This window comes from Rhinolophus sinicus, chromosome 14, assembly GCF_057876585.1.
Source record: "Rhinolophus sinicus isolate RSI-liver-muscle chromosome 14, RSI-T2T, whole genome shotgun sequence".
In the NCBI taxonomy this organism is placed as follows: domain Eukaryota; kingdom Metazoa; phylum Chordata; class Mammalia; order Chiroptera; family Rhinolophidae; genus Rhinolophus; species Rhinolophus sinicus.
Genome location: NC_142514.1, coordinates 64,734,535 through 64,757,175, shown reverse-complemented (window position 1 = coordinate 64,757,175; position 22,641 = coordinate 64,734,535). Strand labels below are relative to the sequence as shown.

General features: G+C 38.8%; 1 protein-coding gene and 1 long non-coding RNA gene across 2 annotated transcripts in view; one reads left to right on the top strand and one right to left on the bottom strand.

Moving 5' to 3' along the window:
• The window catches only part of LOC141572127 (uncharacterized), a 197,738-nt gene extending 176,949 nt beyond the window's left edge, over nt 1-20,789 (top strand). The window contains exon 4 of the long non-coding RNA XR_016018655.1: nt 18,750-20,789. This is a non-coding gene — a long non-coding RNA (uncharacterized LOC141572127). The remainder of the gene's footprint in view (nt 1-18,749) is intronic.
• Nucleotides 1-22,641, bottom strand: part of CLCA2 (chloride channel accessory 2) — a 40,421-nt gene that overhangs the window by 8,463 nt on the left and 9,317 nt on the right. The window contains 10 exon segments of the mRNA XM_019751752.3: nt 1,223-1,393; nt 4,343-4,613; nt 6,930-7,154; nt 8,427-8,533; nt 9,506-9,683; nt 10,735-10,965; nt 14,574-14,801; nt 16,742-16,901; nt 18,044-18,152; nt 20,809-20,959. Coding sequence (XP_019607311.3) covers nt 1,223-1,393; nt 4,343-4,613; nt 6,930-7,154; nt 8,427-8,533; nt 9,506-9,683; nt 10,735-10,965; nt 14,574-14,801; nt 16,742-16,901; nt 18,044-18,152; nt 20,809-20,959 — 1,831 coding nt within the window.

Here is a 22,641-nt window from a genome sequence, read left to right as displayed (position 1 = left end):
ACTGGCCTTTGAGGAGGAGAGGAAAAGAGTAAATAATGCTGTGTCTGGAGATTTGATGTTTTGGAAATAGAGCAGCTCCCATTTTTCAATGAAATGTGTGCTCAAGGCTGTCACCTGAACTGATAAAGTAAATGTTATGTATAGTAGGCATACCTCGGGAAATCTGACTTTTCCTTTCTGTGCTATTAAGGGCCTGTATGAAGTACACAGATTACTTTTCTAATCTCAGTGTACACTAGATGCTGATATTTTCATCCTTTAAATTCACAGGTTTTGAAAAGATGCTTAGACCAGTCAGTAGCCTACAAGCTCCTCGAGTGGAATCAAATCTTATTTTGCCTGGTATCCGAAGTTCCTAGGACTCAGCCTAACACCTAGTAGGCTTTCGAAAATGATTGATGTATAAATGAAAGCGGGATTATCTATTTAGGAATGAAGTATTATATCTAGATACAAAAATCACTAGTTGTAGGTACTAAAATACATGAAAAGTATTTATAAAGATTCGGCAGTTTTGCAAATAAGAATGCTTAGAAATGTTTTTAAAAGCCATAAGATGATTTAAAAGACTGTAGCATTATTTCTGCTTGTCTGTTATACTTTAACCACTGCTTCCCATCTGGAACTATAATAATGGTGTTTAAAAATGTGTCTTCTATTTATTTGGCACTTTTATCTTGAAAGAAAACAGAACATCTTCAGGAAGCACTCAGTTCTCTGTAATATCCAAACTCATATTTTTTTAGGAACTCATTTCCTGTGTGGATTGTTTGGGCTATTTGCTTCCTTCTTTTAACTGCTAACCACTATTTCCCTCTTTCTCTTGCCTAAACCTCTGTAGAGGAAATGCAGGAGCTGGAACTGGAAAAATTCAATAAAGCTCTTTATCTGTTAGTAATTCTGATAGAATAGTCACAAGAAAGAGGTCAAAACAATTACTGAAACGAAGGTAGGAGAAATCTGTAGGAATTACCTATAGCCTTTCTGTTATCTGCAACCATGAACTTTTAAGGACTGAAGAGATAGTCAACAAATTATGCATTGACTTAAGTAGAAAGAAGTTTGAAATTCCATCTCTTTTTACTTCTCTCTTCCTCTCTCTCTCTCTCTCTCTCTCTCTCTCTCTCTCTCTCACACACACACACACACACACACACACACACTCATCAGTGATATATACATTAAATGATGTTATTCAGATAACAGTGCTAATGATTCTTACCATTTGCTATGTAACCTGGTACGTACATAGCATGACTCCCTGGAATAGAGTGGGCTAAGGCGCTTACGCTGGGAGAATGATTGACATGCACTTTCAAGCTATATCTACCATTTACAGCAAAGGAGAAAAAGTACCTCGAGTAAATTCCATCATTTTTTATAATATCAGCACCTGTATATATATATAAAAAAACTTAATGTCAACACTTGCCATCACAGTTGATTACTAATATTTAATTAAATCATTAAAAAGCACGATTCACTCCCCTTATTCTTCCCATTTTAGCATATGCTGTCATGGTCATCACAATTTTTGATATTATCATGTGATTAAAAATCCAATGGCTCCATAATTTCTCCCTGTGGCTACTTAACCTATGAAAAATTATTTTGTAATGGTGACTGAGTTGTACCTACTTCAGTGCTAAGAAAACATTTAATAATCACCTTTAGAGCTCTCCGTCCTATCATTGAAAATAATACTAGTTTCTCACAGAAACCAAGAACATTCCTAAGCTTGTTTATAGTCATAGATCCTTTTAAGATAAAAGCTATTCTGTCCCTAGGAAATAAATATATGTGCATATATACATATTTTCACATAATTTCCAGGGGTGTATGAGTAGCCAGAAGCCCTGATTAAAAACCAAAAAAACTCCTGATTGGAAAAAAAAAAAAAAATTTGGTAGTTGATAAGATAGTGTGAAGTGTGAAATCATTTAATTTCCTCAAAGGGTACATGGAACTGTTATTCTAGCTCAGAAGGGGCTCAATGACTTAAAGGTGGACAGCCTTTGGTTCCATCCACGGTGCCTTGCTTCAGAAGGCGTTGTTAAAGCTTGGCCACTGCTAGACTTCTTTCCTTTTGTATTGAACCTTAGAGAGCAGTTCAGTTCCAAACCAAGTCCATGCCTGAATGGCAGGAAGGCCTAGACTCCTTGGCCTCAGGGAGGTACAGCTTAGCCCAAGTGCAGACCACATGCACTGTTGAAGTGCAGATGGCCACATGGGGCAAGCAGCTTGTCCTGTTCTAGAATCAACTCCGTTCACATACCTCTCACCCAGCCCTGTTCTCTAGCATCGTATTGTCACTAAAGTAAATGCTCTGGAGTCCCCACTGCAGAGGCAGGGCTGCTCCTTAACATGAGAAAAGAGACTAGATTTAATTAAAATGAAAAGTGCTAAGGAACTTATGGTCATAGTAGATTTAGAAATTGTTTTTATGTACTGGAAAGAAATCAAGTCTTGGTTCTTAGTGGCTTAATGATTCATAAGGTCTATCTCTGTTGAGATATGATAAAGAAAAATCTCCTTATGCCACAATTACCACTGCCACCTCTTTTAATCACTGAATCGGAAAGATATGAGCAACAACCCTGGCTTGAGTGTCAGGGGACTTGGTTTTAAGGTCTGGATCTGCTACTTAGTAGCTGTAAAACGATCTCTCTGAGGCTAAGTTTTCTCATCTATAAAACGGGAATAACATCTCACAGGTTTGTTGTGATGATTATTTGCAAATGTGTATGAGAAAGTGTATTTTAAATTATAAAGCATTTTACATGTATACATTTTATTATTGTTCCTTCGTTTTACTTAACAGGTAAGTATTTTTTCCAATATAAAAATAAGTGTTAGACAATACATGCGTGCTAAGTATTGGGGGGAAAAATCTAAATTTACACTTTGATACTTAAACAATCTTTTCATTGTTTTTTTTCTTTTTTTTTTTTCATTAGGGTATAAATTTAGACATCAAATAAATAAAATCATTCCAGGGAATAAATATAAAAGCCTGTTGAGCCTATTCAAGTGATCTTTCCTAAGATAGTTATATCTGCTCTCCTGTAGGCCAGCCCACAGGCTGGGGTGAAGGAGGAACATTCTGCAAAGTGCATTTCTGGACTATAGACAAAAAAATGAAAGGTGTGGCCATGGGGACGCAATCAGAATATGAGAAGTCCATTTGGATCCATCCCAATAGACAAAACAAGGGGCCTTCTCTGGTATCCTGCTGAGGTAGACTGGAACTAAAATCTTTTAAATAAACCTTTGTTTCATAAATGCCATACAAGATTGCCATGGCAAGATAGTCATAGGTTGCCAAACCTAAGACTCTTGAAAAAATTTATCTTTGAAACAATAGAGGGAAGGAATATGATTTTATTAGTAGATCAAACACGTGGGGCTGCTAACGCAGGGGTTGAGGTCCATTGTCATTCTGAGACTTTAGTGTAGGAAAAAAAAAAAAAACACAGCAGGAAAGATAAAACAACTAAGGAATTTGTTTTTAAAAGTCAAAAAGGTTGGTCAGAAAGAGCCCAGGTGCTGTTCTTTGCCAAGCTTGATTCTGTGCTATCTGTGACGTATGGTTAGGAGGCTCTGAGCTCTCTATGTGCAAAATGAGTACTTTGAAGTAGGGTTTTGTTTTATTTTGCTTTCTTTTCCCAGTGGTAGGAAACTCTCTATCCCAATTCCACTACTCTTGATGATTTGATCTTCTTGGGACCAAATCACATATGTAAAAGGCACTGGCTATGCCCTCTGATCAACACAGCTACTTGGCTAAAGAATAGTCTACGGTCAACTCATAGGTCACAAGTTCAATTTCCAATTTTCACAGTCGGGTTCAAGGAGAAAAAATGCATTTACTGTCATTGCATCCCCCTTTTTGGGTTTTCATTTGCTATTTTAATTGTTCGATCTAATTATTTTAGTGAATAGTAAAGCTGGTAAATCTTAGTGGAATATGGGCATGTCACAAGGACCTGTTCCTGGGTGACCTTACTGAGTGAGTGTGGCCAGTGTCACTGGACAAGTGTCACTGGCTTGAAGCCAAGACCTACGTGTCAAACAACTTCCTCTCACCATTTTGGTCACACGCAGCCACTCTGAGGAGCCTCATGGAGACTCTTTTCCCAAGTTCATATTTTCTTACCTTGTGCAGATGCAACCTATAACTACTTAGCATATCTGTGATTCTATGAGAATTTGAGACTCTCGTAAGATTGGATGAGGAAAAAAAACTTGTTTTGAAATAATTTAAAAGATAAGCTTAATATTGATACTGCCAAATCACAACAGCTCTTGAGAACATGAAAAATGACATCACATTCTTCGTTACCTGCTCCATCATCAAAAAGTTTCAGCGTAACAGGATCTCCTGTCTCTGGCTCAATTGTAGCAGTTACAGTGGCATTGAGAATGGGATAGAACCCCTTTCTCACGTTTGCAAAGATCATCATGGGATGGGGAAAACGGGTGCTGCCTCCTTGCACAAAGGCTTCCACAGTAGCAGGAGGCACGTCTGAGCGGGAGGCACACGAGATCACTGTCACTTTCAGGGCTTGCAGAGAATGGTGGGTATTGTTCAGTGTGTAAGTCCAGAGCCCGGGCTGCAAAACAGAGGCTTTTTGTTCTGTCAAGTGTGAAGAAAAAGGTCAACACTTCATTTTAAAGCATAAATCTAAGCTCATAGGGTTTTTTGTTCTTGTTCTGTTGATGTTGCATTTTCTAAAATACTACAAAAGAATGTCAGGAATAGCAATAATTGGTTAAGTATTACTAAATTCATAGCACAGCCTATTTATATTGTTAGGTACCTCTCTAGGGAATTATACCTGGAATTTATCTGTGGGGAAAGACGTATCTTGAGTCTCATTTTAGACGATAATGAAAACAGTGTTTCAGAGCTTCAAAGTACTTTGCAAATATTAATCTGAGCCCCTTCACTGAAAAGGAGGTACAACATTTGTATTCCTTTTATATAACGAAGAGATTTATAGCAAATTCAGTGGACAATTATGATTTATGTGGATAAGCTGGACTAAAAGGCAACAGTATTTTTCCTTCCCTCCACCCCACCCCCACCAATGCCCAGAAATATCAAGCAACAAAGCACACATACACTATTAGGGGCCAAGAAAAGGAACACTATTTTTTTAATAGGTCAGGATTCCACCATGTCTATGTTGAGTAATTTGTAGAGATATTGTGAAGTACCATTCACTTTTGCCTGTCTAGGCTGCCTGGGGGAAATCTGCAAAAGAATATCTGAAAGAAAACAAGCTTAAATGACAATGGAGTAGAAATTTGTTCTTTTGATTAAACTGTACATAAATACTCCTTTTTTCCTTATTCTTGCTGCTGTTCCTTCTAAAATCCTGGAAGTAACAGGAGGAACACAATCAAGGAAAAGGAAGAAGGGAGAAAACAGAGTTAAGGTGGGACTCAGTGTGGAAAGTTAAGATACCACCACACCTTACCCAGCCTTCTGAGTTGGGGTTCATATGCTTTACCATTTTCCAGTGAAGTCCCAGTTCAAGCATCAAGATTATTTTAATTAATTAATTAATTATTGTAATCATAACCTTAGTAATAGATACATGGCAGGAACCCACGTCAAAAACTTGTCTTTGGGTATATAATAAGTGTTTTGATACAGGGCATCTAATTCCGGCTAAGGGGTTGGGCAAAGGCAGCAAGAAATAGATGAAGTGTTTCTGGCCCTTATGCACATGTGTGAAAAGAACACAATGACTTTGGAGAAAAGTTAAGTAGGCTAAGCATGGGGTACTTGGGAGAAGGGTTAAAAATAAGCATGGGCAGAAGCCAGAACATGAAGGGCTTGGTATATAAGAGTAACCACATGAGTTTTATCCTGAGACCACCAAAGAGTTTTGAATGGGAGACAGGTTTGCTCCATTTGTGCTTAGAAGGACTACCTGACAGAGGCGAGCAGTGGATGGGAAGGACGCGGGCGCAGAGTCAGGGAGGCTGAGCAGAGGGTGTCAGCAATGCTCTGGGGAGGGAGGACCACTGGTGGTGAGGAGGGACTCTGCTCCTTCGGGCAGTGCAAGAGCCTATGGGCTCAATTCCCCGCCCTGCTCAGAACCGTTAGTGGTTCCCTTACCTCTAGTGTGCAGACTCCGATTCCCTTTTCTGCCATTCAGAGCCCTTGCTGACTCCTGTTTATCTGGTTCCTGTTTATCTGTCCAGCCTCATCACCCCTCCACTTTCCTTCCCCTAAATCTCCACTTTACGTGCTGCTCGCTAGTTCATCTGTATTGAACTACTTGTAGTTCAATGAAGAACCATATTCTTTTCCTCTGAGCCTTTCTTTCTATTGCTGTTCACTCTGCCCAGAATGTCATTCACACCTGTGTGCCCTTTATCCTCCATATTTCCATTTTAATGTTTTCACTTCCAGGAAGCGTTCTCCTTTCCACCTCCCAACTCCCCCATCTGCGCATCCTTCCTTTATGCTCTGAGTACCCTGTTCTCATACTTATCGTGGCGTTTTATTATAAGGCCCCTAGAAGAAGACCCAGCACATAGTAAGTGCTCAAAAACATACGTGTTGCATATATTCATATTATAAATTCTAAGTAGAAGATTTTTTTTCTAAGCGTATAGGTAAGTGTGTCTATATGGATTTTGTAAAGAAGGAAGTAAGCAGAAAGAAATTATGTTTACTCCATAAATACTAATTTCCATGTGAGAAGCCTTTCATATTCGTTATTTAAAGTTTTGAACGTACCTTAGTTGTTCCCCCTAAATTTTTAACATTCACAAAAAGCCCTCATAAATTGAAAGTAAATTGATATATCAGAATAGGATTTCCTTTACATAATGTATTTAATTATGTGACTCAATTGAAAGTCACCTACGTGACTAAATGTTGTCATCATGAACACGCTCACGGCACCTACCTTAGCAGTTCCTGGAATCCAAATGCGAGCTGTCCGCAAAGCTTTATTGATGATGAAATTATTTGTGTTGTATTTTCTTCCATTAGGATCAAACAGTACAATCTCAGGGGGACCACTGGTCTGCCATGTGACTAGAAAGGCAGTGTCATTGCCCACGCTGTTATCCACAGTCACCGTGTTTTTCAGTTGATGGTGAGGTTTAACATTCTCACCCATGCTTTCAAGCTGTTCAAGAGAATATATGTGTGAAATTTTCTAGAGTATACATAATCATTCTATCTGTTTCTTTACTCTTTTGGAGCAAAAATTAATTTAAGACCTTGTCTTATTTTACTATAATATAGGACCGGGGTCTTATATAATACATGATATGATATGATATGATATGATATGATATGATATGATATGATATGATATCAGGTCTTATATTAATTTTTGCTCCAAAAGATGCATTAGAGCTGATGGTCCGGCTAGGTCTTATTTTCGGGGAAACACGGTACTATGCCACATTCTGTGCTGGGCTCTGAGCTGTTGTAGGGGATTAGCTATAATTTCTGTCCACAGTCTAGTGGGACTAAAGAATAAAAACAAGTTTGAGAACATAAGGCTAATTTGAGCCATATGAATAATAGTTTGTTAATTTTTTTCTTTTACTTTTTAAAACATTTGTTTTTATTTCATATTATTAAAGAGGAAATCACAGGGTGGAAAGATTATTCAGAAAAGCCCATTGTTGTCTAATCTGTAATATATGTTGTCATTTATAATTCACCTTTTTACATATCTAATGATGGAATTGTGGTTGTTGCCTTTACTGTGTACATGTAATGTACTTGTTAAATATTTTCTAAGAATAACAAATGTTCATTGTCTACATGAAGCCATTAACTTGGCAGGTTCACTTACCATCTGTGAGGAAACAGCAGATAAAATTTGGTTATGTTCAAAATATCTTTACAGTACTTAGAAAGAAATAAAAATTTGGCCCCTTTAAAAAATGGCTTGATTAGAGAAATCTTTTGTAAGCAAATTTAAGTAAATTGTGGTAGAGATATTTAGGAGTTTTTAGAATCCAATGAAATAGTTGATACTTTTTATATGAGAAAGGAGCTTCAGAGAAAGTTTTGAAGAAGCAAAAGTAAAATGGATTCTGACTGATGGAAAGTTATTATGGGACTAAAACTAAATACACAGTTTCTTATTTTTCTTCTGGGCCCTACCCCCCGTGCACTGCCACTCCACCCCATTTTGAACCACGAGGAAGGAGCAAGCTCTGCTTACAGACCTTGAAAAGCTGAAGTAGCAATTACAGAAAATGACTTCTATAGCTGAGAAGTACAAACATCAAGTAAAAATAAAGCCTGGCTCTGATGAGGCCCAGAAGTCAATATATATACAAATAAGATGAATGAGGCAGTGAACACAATTTATCTGTTTTCTTTGCTTCCTTTCCCCTTCCTACCCCAACTATAAGTATAACACTGAGAAAATTCTGACCTGAATATGCTGTCGAAAAATATCTCCGGTTCCAGAGGAAATTCTACTGAAAGCATCAATCATGCTGTTGGAGTTTGATTTATCTGGAACAAAGAACTTTAAGCCCCCTGAAATACATGAGTGGGATGTTAGGAATTAAAATGTATAAAATAAAACAAAAAATAAAATTTAGGCCTTTTCAACAACCTTTCTTTGCATACGAGGGTTAGTTTGGGGGGAGTAGGAACTGTGCTTGACTTGCTTTGCCTGGCACCTCATGCAACCATGTGGTGAGCAGCGCGAAGGGGATGGCTTTGTCTGTTCTGTTCACAGCTGTAATGTCAGAGCCTAGAACTCTATCCATGGTAGAAACTCAATAGATACCGGGGGTACCAAAACATGTATACACATGACTGTATTCATCTTGTGTTATCGGGATATATTGAGTATTAACAATTTTAATACAGTTTTTTCCTTTCCTAAAATGTGTATACATTTGTTTTGGCACCCTCTGTATTTATTGGCTAGTTTTATAATGAAGTTAATTCCTAGGTAATCTAGGTTAATTGCTATTTCCATTGCTATATATTTACATTTACGTTCTGAAAATACTGTTTTTCAAAAAATACTAAAACCTGACTTTCAGTTTCAAGTCAGCATATCCATTTTTATTGACTATAAAGAATATAAGATAAAATTATCGTACCTCATTTAGAACAAAAATATATGTATTTTACAATATTGTAAGTGCTCTTATCATAGAAGTTAGTGCATTTAATATTAAGCACATTTTTTAGTTCTATGATTATACATGCTCAGGCTGGTTTAACAAACAAATTATAAAAATAATATTTTCATTGGATGTATATAATTGGCACCTTCTAAATAAAATGTAAAAAAGTCAGCAAAATTTAGGTAAATTTTAGCAATGATTTTTGTGGGTTTTTCTCTTAGGAAAATGGTTTCTTCTTCTTCTTCTTTTTTTTTTTTTCAATTCAGCCATGTATTCTGTTGACATAATCTGGCTTTCACGGTTATGCTTTGAATATTCAACTAGAAAGGAAATGCTCTAAAATATACGTTTTTAAAAATTTGTTTACCTGTGAGATGTGATAATTCCTCCAGGTTTTGGGCTGCAGATGAACCCAGGGCAATGGTATGAATGGTTGAACCACTGCTGAGCACAGTGAGTGAGCAGTTGCTGATATGCCCATCATTTCCACTGGTCACTAATATCATCACAGAGCCATAGGCTTTTCCATTCAGTTTTTCAGCCACCTGAACACAGAGGATTAGTCATTCGGAAGGACATGTAATTCAAATCTCCTTATTGAGCAGAAAAATCCACTCTCATTCCAAATCCGCCATCAGTGGGGCACATGCCTCTTTGAGGTCCTCTGCAGCTCCCTGCGATCCAGGCCATCCCCATGGGGTCCGCATCTCATCCCATCACAGCATCTGTCATCTTACATACCATTGTCGGTTTGCTTGTGGACAGGGATGCTTTCTATTCCAATCACCATGGTATGCCCCTAGTTTAGAATAGTGTCCATCATGGAGGATATGAAAGAACATTATTGTGTGGGATCTGGCCTCTTGAGATCCAGTGAGTGACTAATAAGGGGCCCTAGAAAAGTGGTTCTCAACTCTGGCTACACATTAGAATCAGATGAGGAGCTTTAAAAATTTTAGTGGCCAGACCACATTCCAGATCAACTAAATCAGACTCTCTGGGGTTGAGACCGAGGCATCCAGGTTTTTCAATCACCTGAAAATTCCCAGGTAGCCCAGGTTGAGAATCACTTGCCTATAGGCAGCAACAATTGCAATTGATGTGTTTTGCTTGCTACCAGATGTTTGAGTCATGGCTGCATCCCAGATGTTAAGTCCAAACTTATGCTAATTTAGAAGAATTCTGTCATTCCTGAAACATACCTCTGGCCTAAATTGAGTCTCCTATGCTTGAGGGCTAGTATGATTATAGGCAGGAGCCAGACACGCTGATTTTGACTGCAAAATCCAAGGGTGAAAATGGCCATGTGTGGGATCGTCTCAGCATTGCAGAGACAGTGTCAGAAAGTGTCCAGATGATGCTGACGTCCCCCAGTCTGGACCATTGTTTTCATGCATTTATGCATTCCTTCAACAAGCAGTTATTAAGCAACGATTACATGTCAGGTACTTTTTAGGCACATAGTTCCTGACCTTAAAGATAACCCATCATTACTCTCCTCCAGTTGAAGCTGCTATGACCAGGCTGTAACAGATGGCTCCAAAATGAGGGAAAGGAAAGTGATGGTGATTTGAGGCTTGGGGTGCTCTACTGTACCTCAAATCCTTTCTTCAGCCCTGAGCAGATGCTGGTTTCTGCTTCAGCTGACACAGTGGCAGGCAAATATGAAACCAGCAACTTTCGGTCATCATCATTGTTAACTTGATGTAGCTGGGCTCTGATCGCTCCTTTGCTGTTAAAACTGGCAATTCCCACAAAGGTATGAATTTCAACAATCTGCATCAAGTAAAATTCCGCTGCTTGTTGCAGTCGAAGGAGTCTGCCAGCCTATGTCCCGAAAAGGAAAAAAGAAAGATAACAACATTTGATTGGTAGACAAAAGTAACCTAATAAGCAAATATTTCTGCTAATTCTTGAGAGAAGTGGAATTTCAATTTTTTTTTTTAGTTGTAGAGAGTGTCACAGTGCTAGAAGATTGTTCAATGGACTGCAGGCTCAAAAAATGAATACTTTTCTGGGAGGAGGGAGTGGTTTGGAATTCTGTCCCCAACAAGTTGTTCACAATTACCACTCTCTAAGAACACCTACTCGTATCCCCACTATTTCTCTCTTACTCAGAATTCAAATGTCTATAGAACCGATTGAGACTAGATTTGTAGCTGCTTTCTTCAGTCTGGGCAAGAGGAAAAACTGCAAATAGAACTTCTGGTAAAGAGTAGCAGTTATTATATAAGGGTCATCTTAGGCTGGGTACTTTAGCTATACAGGGATACTAATATCTTTCTTATTAAAACAGAATTGTTGTGAGGATCAACTGAGATATGTGTATGACAGGACAGTTATACCTTGAAGTACTAACCACATGTAAAATAATATTAGTGACTGGGTTTGATGCTGCTGCTGGACTCACTATAACCATTTGTTTTGAAGGCTGCGGAGCAGCAAGCTGAGCTCTAGTGACTGCCTGTTCGGTGATAACTTTGGTCTCTATCTACAACCCAGGCATCTCCCATAACATCGGGACCTGCATGTCGCACTGCTTACGAAATTCACCAATTTAATGTCCCACTGGTGTGCCAACCTCTACACACTTTGAATTCATTGCCTTCCTTTCCAACTATTATTTCGTCTTACAATATTGAGAGGTAAATTAGTAGAGTGAATAAAACAAGGACTTTGAATCTTGCCTTCAACTTTTGCTAATTATATGACTAGAGAGAAATTACTTATATTTTTTTTACCTTCAGTTTTCTATCTGCAAAATTGTTACATAGTAAATACTGTGTTTCCCCAAAAATAAGACCTAGCTGGACAGTCAGCTCTAATGCGTCTTTTGGAGCAAAAATTAATATAAGACCTGGTCTTATTTTACTATAATATGAGACCGGGTATAATATAATATAATATAATATAATATAATATAATATAATATAATATAATATAATATACACCGGTCTTATATTAATTTTTGCTCCAAAAGACGCATTAGAGCTGATTGTCCGGCTGGGTCTTACTTCTGGGGAAACACGGTAGTAGCTGTTACTAACACCACAGTCATCAATCTCCATCCTCAATTATGGCCTCTACTCCCAATTAGTTAAGCCAGAAACCTGCAACTCTCATTATTCTTGTGTTACCAGCCCCTATATCCTTGAACAGGTCCTTTCAACTCAATGTCTTCAGTTTCTCTTAAATTCATACCATCTCTCCATTTTTGCCATTTCCTTAAAGCCACCCAATACTAGTTATAACCATACCAGTTGATGCACTTTCCCTGAATGAATCTTTCTAATTTTGCCTGTCAGTCACTGCACATACTCTTCCCTACCCTGGAAAGTCCTTCCTTCATACCCCTTACCTCACCTCACCTTCTCATCCTTCAAGATTCAACTCCAAGTTCATCTTCAGTCACTTCTACAGCACTAGATGCTGCCTCACATCTCTGGAGCATTGTCACACTGTATTGTATTTATTCACACATGTGTCACATGTGTGTCATGTCTCCGTCATTAGATTATGAGCATTTCATACAGAGACCCTAGTCTGTGATTTCTGTATCCCCCCAAGCCAGCACAGTATTGGCGCCTGATAAGTAAACGGATGGTCATGATGATTCAGTGACAGTATTATCAAGAAAAAGGAGGGAAGTTAGCTTTGTCATGAGTTTGTTATGTTAGGCTTATTTCTCTTCTGCTTCTCTCAGGTCTTCACTCAAGTACAGCTATGTTTCCCTCTCATTCAATTGTTCTTACTCAACAGAAGCAGCTAGCTAATGTAAATTATCCTGACACCATATCTGAGAAGATCATTGCCTAATCAACTGCAGGTGGGCAAGATTACAAAATTACCTGGAAGCTGATGTATTAGTGGTGTTACTAATACTTCAGAGATAAGCCAAAAAAGGCAAATTTCCCAGGACTACTGATGGAGAGAATGCAAGAGGCTAAACGCTCCCTCAGGACAAATACTATAATAAAATAATAGCCACCACTTAGAAACCAAAAACGTCATATTCATTCTCTCATTTCCCTCTCAACAACACTATGAAGTAGACAGTGGTGTGCTGGCAAATGTTTAAAAACTGCATTTCTGGGGGGGGGGGGGGGGAGATAGAGAGAGAGAGAGAGAGGCCTTGATTTGTTGCCACTAGCAATTTCTGTGGAGCCAATACTCTCTCACTGAGGCTGATTTCAAGCTGTCAGTGTAGTCACTAAAAGCAGAGCTGGGAAGAGATACAGACCCATATAGATACAATGGACAGAAAATAACCTCAAGAGTGTAGATCAGGGATCAGCAGACATTTTCTGTAAAGGGCCAGAGGGTAAATATCTTAGGCTTGGCTCTGTTGCAACTACCCAACTCTGCTATTATCACTAAAGTGGCAATAGATAATATGTAAGCAAGTGAGTGTTGCTGTCTTTTAATACAACTTTATTATGGGCAATGAAATTTGAATTTCATATAACTTTCACATCATAAAATATTATTGTTCTCTTTATTTTTTCCTTAACCATTTAAAAAGTAAACCCAGTTTTAGCTTGTGTCCTATGCAAAAACAGGTAGGGGTCCAAACTTGGCCCATGGGCTGTAATTTATTGACTCCAGGCATAGATAATAAATAGTAGTAGAAAAATAAAGAGGAAGTAATGCGTTTTGAGAATTGTTTATGTTTTCTTTAATATATTTTATTTAATTTTAAGTCTATATAGTTGAAAAATGGCTGTTTAACAACTGGTTTGCAAATTTCCTAAAACTTGAACAACTGACTCTCCTGAGCCCGTATGAGCTAGTCCTGTCACAGCACTGAAAGTAGGTATCATTGCCTGTACTTTACAGATGAGAAATCTGAGCTTCAGAGAGCTGATTTTACTCTTCATTACACAGACAGTAAGTGAAGGAACAAGGATTTAAAGCATATCTGCCTGACTCCATGGACTAAGCCTTTAACCATCATCTGAGCGTTCTGGAGCTTTTGAGAGTGGGTTTCTGGAAGGCTACTCAATTGCCAGATGACTGAGATATGATTTTCTGTCTACAATGACATGGAAAATACACACAGCATGGACATGCACACTTGCTATAAATTCATAGTTTCTTGCCCCCACCAGAGATTTTTACCAGTGAGTGGAATGTGGCCAGATAGGAGCCTTTTTTTACATGTCAGAATTTTGGAAACAGGTCTTGGATGGAAAATATTGCAATTAGTAACAAAAAGGAAGGTTAGGAATTTTCTGTGGGTTTCATTTTTCTGCATTATCTTAATTTCTGGAGTACATTCTGTATTTTTTCGTCTTGTCCCCAAGGAAAAACCATGACTATTCAAACCTCTCGCCTCCCCCTCTTTTGCCCTCACCCTCTGAAAATAAAAAGAATTAAAAACTGATAGAAAAAAAAAAGGATGAGTGTTTTACAACGATTTTGATTCAAAATGCTACCTCTGCCATCGTGCTGGACACATCCAGGACTAAACAGACCACTTTTTCGCCAGCCTGTACAAGGGAGAACGTGGGAGGAGGCGGGAGCTCAGTCCCATTCACAGCAACGCTGTTATTAAAGTCAGCCGACTCTGAGATTACATCCCACGTACTTCTGAGGCTGCACATTTGGTTCTGTAGGTTTGGAGCTTCTTGGTTGTGGGTACTTGCGTTACAGAATTCAACCACCTGGAAACAGAACAAAGCCTATCAGATAGTAAAGGCTCTCCTGTCATTCTAGACATATTTCTCATTCGCAAGCAACTCAAGGTAAAAGGAGAGGCGAGCTGAGACTTGGGAAATTAGAAGAACCATAGCAATGTTCTTCTTTACTTCAAGAATGACATCAAATTTAACTTAATTTTTGGCACCCTTCGCTTGAAACCTTTGGCACCCTTGTGATACTACAATCAAGTGCTATTAAAGTCTATTTGCACATGGATAACAGAGAGCAGACCATGTATATATATCTTAGTTTACAAACAAACAAAACAATCTCCCACCTTCCTTAGCATGATACTGTGTTAAAGAAAACACCCCAGGAGATGTTATCTTGATGTCTTTTTGTTGAAATCATATTTAATGACCACTACACCTTTATTGTCAGTCAACATATATAATGATCTAGTTCAAATATTGATGTCTGTAAGAACAGGATAAGGAAAACACCAACTTAAATTTACTTCTTGATCTTTCTCCCCATTTGGAAATATAGATATAATTCATTTAATACCAACCCTATGTCAACACCCCTTATAAAGGTATGGTTTGCATTGCAAAGTAGAGTCACCATCTATTCCCAGTGCCTGTGTTCCTACAAAGAATAGATGCTTCCTGCTAATAGAGCCATGGGCGCTTAGAGCTAGAAGATTCCCTCAGTCCCATTTCTAATTTCATCGAAGAGGGAGCTGAAACTTCAAAATGTTAATAATTGCTTAGTAGGATGGGGAGACAGGGGTGAAACCTATTTTTGTTGTTGTCGTTATCTGTTTTTAACTCCTTTCTCTATGTTGCATGACTATTGTTGAAGGATTGTAAAACTTATCTGACTGGATATTAATGTGTAGGTCTCTCAAAGGATCACAAAGACAGTACCTTGTCAAAAACAATGTGGATGAAATATATGGAATTAGGTTGACGACTTAAGACAATAAGCTATAAACTCAAAACAGAATGGACTGGACAGGAAATATGAAAAATCACTTCGAAGTTAAAAAAGGACTCCTATCCTTGACTAAAACCAAACTGAAGAAAAATGTTATATAAAAAAAGAACGTGTTGATCCAAGGGGCATTGGTCAGTCATGGAAACAGAAAACTTCACAGAGGCACGTGCTCTCAGTGCTCCATTCTCCGTGGAGAAGAGATGACCCATAGACTTGACCTTCAGGGGTTTGTGAAGATGGAGAGATATAGGCTGATGCCACTAAACCTCTGTGTTACCTAACTCCCTCCTTTCTGATTCCATGCTCTCAGAACAGGGATCTGGTGAGAATTCGTCTGTTCCATGCTGGCCTGAAGAGGCAAGTGTTAGATCCTCATGACAGAGTATTCTTTTAAAATAATAATTCTTAAAATGATGTTATGGATTTATACACTAGTCTCTTGTTAAGTTGTGTGGAATGTTGACAAGGTTGAGTTTCTGAACAAGCAAATCTAAGTAGGTTAGTTGACTTCCCTTGGTAGCACCTGACTTTTCTTTTCAAGTTCTAGACTATGCAAAACAAGTAAAAGAGAATTAGAAAGTAAAATTAAGAATGAATTACTACCTCAAAGAACAGAAACATAATCTTGTGTTATATCACTCTCATTAACCCAGGACTTTCCTGTGAAAGGATACAGGAACACCACCTTATCCGCACTTTATTTTGAGACCTATAGGGCTCCCCTTGTTAAATGGCCTTCCCCGGAAAGTAAATAATCACTTTTCTAAAGGGATCTATTTTTGGGGATCATCTTTGGGGCCTCAGTTTTGCTTTTAATCTGTAAAATAAAAACCAGTTGAACTCCAAGTTCCCCCAAGCTCTAAAACACAGTGAATCTTGTCTTTTTGTTTAAAGACTTAAAACATATGCGTCGTGGGAAGAGATGGAATCTTGTAGGAGTTTATCATTCCAAGGCCATACTTACAGACGACAAACTTTGCATGAACATTATTGATGCAGTTGCATTTTGGGTGCTATTGTATAGAAACATGCATCCTTCTTGGAAAAGCTTACTAATAATACAGTTTTCTTGGGGGCAAGGGCCTTTTTCACACACAAACATCCCTGTGATTTCAGATGAACACCTAAAAATAGAGAGAAAAATTGGGTCTATTTTAGAAATACTTGTGTTTTTTTCTGTACTAGCTCATATAATAATTAATTGCAAAGATTGTAGCTTGCTAGGTACACATGAAACATTTAAAAAACTCTATTGAGAAAGTTCATCAATTTAGAAATGTACTCCATTTTATTTTAAAGAATTGATGAGAGGTTCTGTATTGCCAAGGGCTTTACCAACTAAACTGGGTCAAAGCAAAAGTTACCAGGAAATCAACATGAACTTTTGGATGTCCAAGGAAAAGCATGAGTGACAGTGACCTGAGCCAGGGCTCCTTTGAGCTGGTTGTCATTGGACATTAGAGGATGAAGAGAATGACCACGTAATGATGGTATTAGGTTGGTGTAGAAATAATTGCGGGTTTTGCAATTATTTTTAACCTCTTAAACCGCAATTACTTTTTTAAATTAATTAATTAATTTCTTTTTTTTGTTGTTAAACTAATTTTTCGCAATTACTTTTGCACCAACCTAATATTTAAAATGATTCTTTCCTAAATAAGTAATCTCAAATGCTATCAATGGGAGTGAAAAACCAATGCAAACTTTAGGTGAGGAATCAGTTAATATCTACCAAAATTGCAGCTGAGAGTACCATCTGACCCAGTAATTTTTGGAAGCTATTCAATAGATATACAGATCTGCCTGCATACATAAGAAATGACACACAGATAGCATTATGACCTGTTAGTGTTATTGGTAGTAAAAGATTGGGAACAACCCACTTGTTCAACAATAAGAGAGTGATTGAACAATATGTTACATCCACACAATGAAATATTATGCAATTATAAAAAAAACAGAGTGAGGAAAAATATATATTCATATTTGTTTGAATTTTTCTAAAGAAATACTGAAAAAACAAACAAGAAACTAATAAAAAATGGATATCAGAGGGAATGAGAGGCTGCAGGGTGAAGACAGTGATAGGAGTGAGATATCTAACAATATAACTTTTTATATTGTCTTGATATTTGAACCACATAAATATTTAAAAAATGCAATAACATTTAAAAACTAGAAATTTTAATTAATTTTAGCTGCCATTATAAACAACTTTAGAGTAGAAAATAAACAATGAATTTTAAACATGAGAAAAATTACTAACCTTGTTGCTTTAATTTGATTTTGCCCATTTATGTAGACAGGTTTCTCATTGTTATATTCATCAAACACACCCCAACGGAGATGGGCCCATTCATGGACAAATACTCTGCCTGTGGAAGACAGAGCATTTGTTTTGAATTTCTTTCTCTCTCTCTCTCTCTTTTTTTTTTTCAAATTTCTAAAATATCAGGGATGGACCTTGCTAATCAGTGAAGATGTAACGTTACTTGACTATACGTACTCATTCTAATGGTTGAAGTACAATTCTCTCTTCCACTTTCCTCTTCCCCACCCCGTTCGCCACCTATTACTTTACACCCCACCATTATAAAAGAAGCAGTGTGAAAATATATTTAGTCCTGTAAATGCAAACCAGTGATTTACTTGTTGCACATTTAGTTGAAACTAGTGAGGATTCCCACATCCTCTCATTTCCCCAATGAAGCTGCTTAACAGGCTTCTATTTAGCCTCATATAGACCTACAATTGCAGGATTTGGGGAAAAGGAAAGAAGCATATTTAAGTGCAATGGACTGAATGGTTATGTTCCCCCAAAATTCATATGTTGAAACCCTAACCCCCAATGTGCTGGCATTGGGGGGTGGGGCTTTGGGAGGTCATTAGGTCATGAGGGTGGTGGAGTCCTCATAATGTGATTAGTGACCTTATAAAAGAGACCTCAAGAGTTCCTTTCCTCTTTCTGCCAGGTGAGAACATAGTGACAAGATGGCTGTTTATGGACCAAGAAGTGGGTCCTCACCAGACACTGAATCTGCTGGTGCCTTGATCTTGGACTTCCAGCCTCCAGAACTGTGAGAAATAAATTTCTGCTGTTTATAAGCCACCCAGTCCTTAGGCTGTTATAGCAGCCCAAACGGACTAAGGCACAAAATCAAATAAAACTTTCCTGTTCTTCAGTCTGTGTTATCCAAGCATCTTGCTCTTTTCTTGTAGGTAATTCTATTATCCAGAGCAATGATTGAAACCTGGGGGCCAGGGAGGGAGGAAGAAGCAAAATGATCATAGAACTTCCTCTCCAGCTTGATGGTCCTTTCTTTTTTATTTTATCCCGGGTTCTTCATGTTTATAGTTATCTCCGACTCTTAGCTCATGGAAACCCTCATCCTCATCATCAGACTTTTATAATTTTTCCTCTACCTCTCTAATTCTTGCATTTCTTTCAACGTTAGATCAAAACTGGCTTCTCCCTCCTTGAAGCTTTCCAGATTAACTGCCCTTCCAAAGTGTACTTTTCCTTTGTCTGAATTTTTAAGTTCTGGGAACCCAGGAAGTGTTTGCTGAGTTGACTCAGGCTGCAGCATATTGTGCAATTTGGGGACATTTGGACAAAGGAAGGGAGGGGAGCAGTCTGAGTTGAAAGTGTTAAGGAAAAGTTTGTGCCTACTCATGGAGTTTAGAAGTGCTGACGAAGTCACATGTTTATGCAGAGATTATCAGCACCTCATAGCTACCAGAAAAAATACTCTTATAAAGTTTTAAGTGTTTTAGAAAGTGTGTTTTATAGAGTGTGTTGCTGCCCTCCCTACTAGCTATATAGAGGAGAACAGAATCTATTTAGATGTAAATGGGGGTAAAAATGAAATCATCATTTGAAAGGCACTACTGTATGTTCAAATCAAAAACAAAAAATTAAGAATGGGATGGTTAGCCCTTGAGCTGCTGATCTTTTCTCACTGCAGCTTCTCCCTGAGATCTCAGCCAGTCTCCAAACCGATGACCTTGACTCCCAAGCTCCAACCATCCACATCCCATTGCAGCCTGTGCTTTTCCACCAGGATAGTCCAGTGCTACGCACCATCGCCTGGCCTCAACAAGACTTGGGCATTTCCCCTTTAATCCAGGCAGAAATTCTATTTGTGTATTTAATGCCACCCTCACATCCCCCTTGTTTGTCACTCTGTAGCAGTTCAGACCTCTAGCTCTTGTTTTCCTTTCTGGAATATCTCTCATTACTTAGAGTTGTTAGGATTAAACAAGATAACATTTGAAAAGCAAACAACACAGCACCTGGCACATAGAAAATTGTCATTGTTCTTATCACTATCTTCCCTGTCCTTCGCATCTCACTGCCTCCACAGTCAAATCCCATGGCCTCACACCTGGACTTCTCTTAGCTGTTCTCCTGATGCTCAGTTTCTCTGTCATTGATCTGAGGAAGCCAGATTATACACACGGACCAATTCATCATCCTAAAATACTGTTTTGATGGTGGCAGTCCTGTGCTCATAAGCCTTCAGTAATGACTCACCTATTTGAGCTTTTTAAGCTCCCCATCCCTTACCCCCATGTTCGTTTCAGCATTTTCTCTCACTATGTCACTACCCACAGTCACTCTGCACCATTGAAAGAGTCGACAGCCCCCATCTCTCAAATATGCCCTGCCTCTTCTGCCACAGATTTATTCATACTCTTTCCACTGTTCTCTCCCTTCCTTCCTTTTATCAAAATGATATTCAACCTTGAAGTTTCTGTGCTTCCTGAGGCCATTTCTGACCATCCTTAGCTCAAAATAGTCTCTCTTTTCACTACATGCTTGTAGTACTCCTTCTCTGGACCACTAATCTTGTGCTTAACTTTTTCTGGCTCATTTTGTTCCTCAGTTTTTAATGGGCATGTGGTCTCTCTCCCCATCCATATGGTAAGCCTTTGGAAGGTTTCAGGTTCTCGGAGTCCCTTTTGGTACTAAGCACAGAATATGGTAAACAGTAACGGTCCGATGTCTAGTTCTTGATTGGTCACACTTACCTCGTGATCCATAGCCAGCTATTAAGTCATCATTTAGTAGAAAGTCAGGTGTGAAATGAATGTATTTTCCCTCTTTTCCACACCCTCTGTATTGTAGGGTATATGGATCACCTCCATGTGCCCCATACCAGTTAGTCACTATGACATTTGCCTAAATCAAAAGAAATACATTGTAATACTCTATATCTCAACTGTGATGTTGGTGATATCAACATATACATATTAAAATTCTTTGAGCTGTACACTTAAGATCTGTGCATTTTGTTGTATGAATTATGTCCCAATTTAAAAGCAGATTTTAAACAACGCCTCAGATGGAGTTTAAGATGCATTCACAATTAAATATTAACAGAATTATTTGGCACTTTAAAAAACATGTATATTTGAAAAGTTTAGCAAATTTCCACAGAGCTTCATTACTTCCATTTGACAACCCCTCCCCATTTTCCAGATTAAAATTTTCTCAAATTACACTAAGCTATGCCATCTTCAAAAGGGGGCCCAACATGGTGGCACAGAAAGATGCTGAACTCACCTCCTTCCATGGACATACTTAATCTACAGCTACATATGCATCATTTCCCTCTGAAATGATCTGAAAGTGGGATAAATTGCTCCTCTATGAAAAAAGATAAAAGGACCACATTGAGATGGGTAGGAGAGTGAGAGACAGCTCTCACCAAAAAAACCACATGCCAAATGTGGCAACACACAATAGGGAGGGATATCATCAATTTGGCTCTTCTCCTTTGGGAGAAGAGCCCCACATCAAGCACCCCAACCTTTGGGGTCTGCCTCCAACATGTCTGGTCTAGAAAACCAGTGGGGCTGATGTCCAAGGGGCCCCAAGGGCTATAGGTAACTGAGATTCTCCTTTTAAAGGGCTCACGTGAGGGTTCAGTTGCCCCAGGACTCAACTGAAAAGCATAAATTTGAAAAGCACCTAGACTCTCTGTGAAGGAGATTTATTTACTACTCTTAAAACATCTGCTAAAGAGGCAGAGTATAGTTCAAACTCTCTCCAGAGATGGAGGCACTGTCAGGATCCATTTTTGCACTCTTCGCTTGCCCTGCTAGCACTGGCGAGAGCAAGCTCTGATGCTGCACTCTCCTGCTGCATTGCTAGGACATGGAGGGGTGACAAGTTGCTGCAGGGTCCCCCTGCCTTCCTGAAACTGGAGAGCAGGTTTGCAGCACTCAACCACTCCCTAGCTGTGGCAGGCAAGGAGAAAGCCATCAACATTCTCCTGCTCCCTTGCTAAACTCCCAGAGCACAGGTGGTTGCAACACTCGCTAACTCCCTGGCTGGGACCTGCAAGCACTAATGATCACAGTATTCTCCTGCTCCCTCCCTAAAGGCAGTTAATGTGTACACACAGACAAAACATTCTCCTGTTGCAGTACTGAAGTCCTCAGGCATGGCAGTCAAGGGTTTCTTGCTGCCTTGCTGAAGACAGCAAGCGTGCCCCAATGCCTGTACTCTCTAGCTGCCTCACTAAAGCCAGCAGCCATGTGCAACATACACAGATGATGCCCCTTGATCACCTGGCCTTGATGGCCAAGGGAGCTGATGCTCTTGGGCTCCATTGGACTGTAACAATTGGAAAGACAATTATTGGCAGGCTACCACCTTCAGTGCACGGCACAAACAGCAGGCTGAAACCACCCCCAGCCTTCATGTGGAAAAGACCTATTTGCTCATCTGGGAGTTTGAGCCTGAGGGACAGACTTCAGGTTTCCCCCACATATAGAGGCTAAGGAGGTGCTCCCAGGGAATGCAGTCATCCTTATGCACCCACTTGAACTCACTATAGCTCAATGATACCTCTGAGA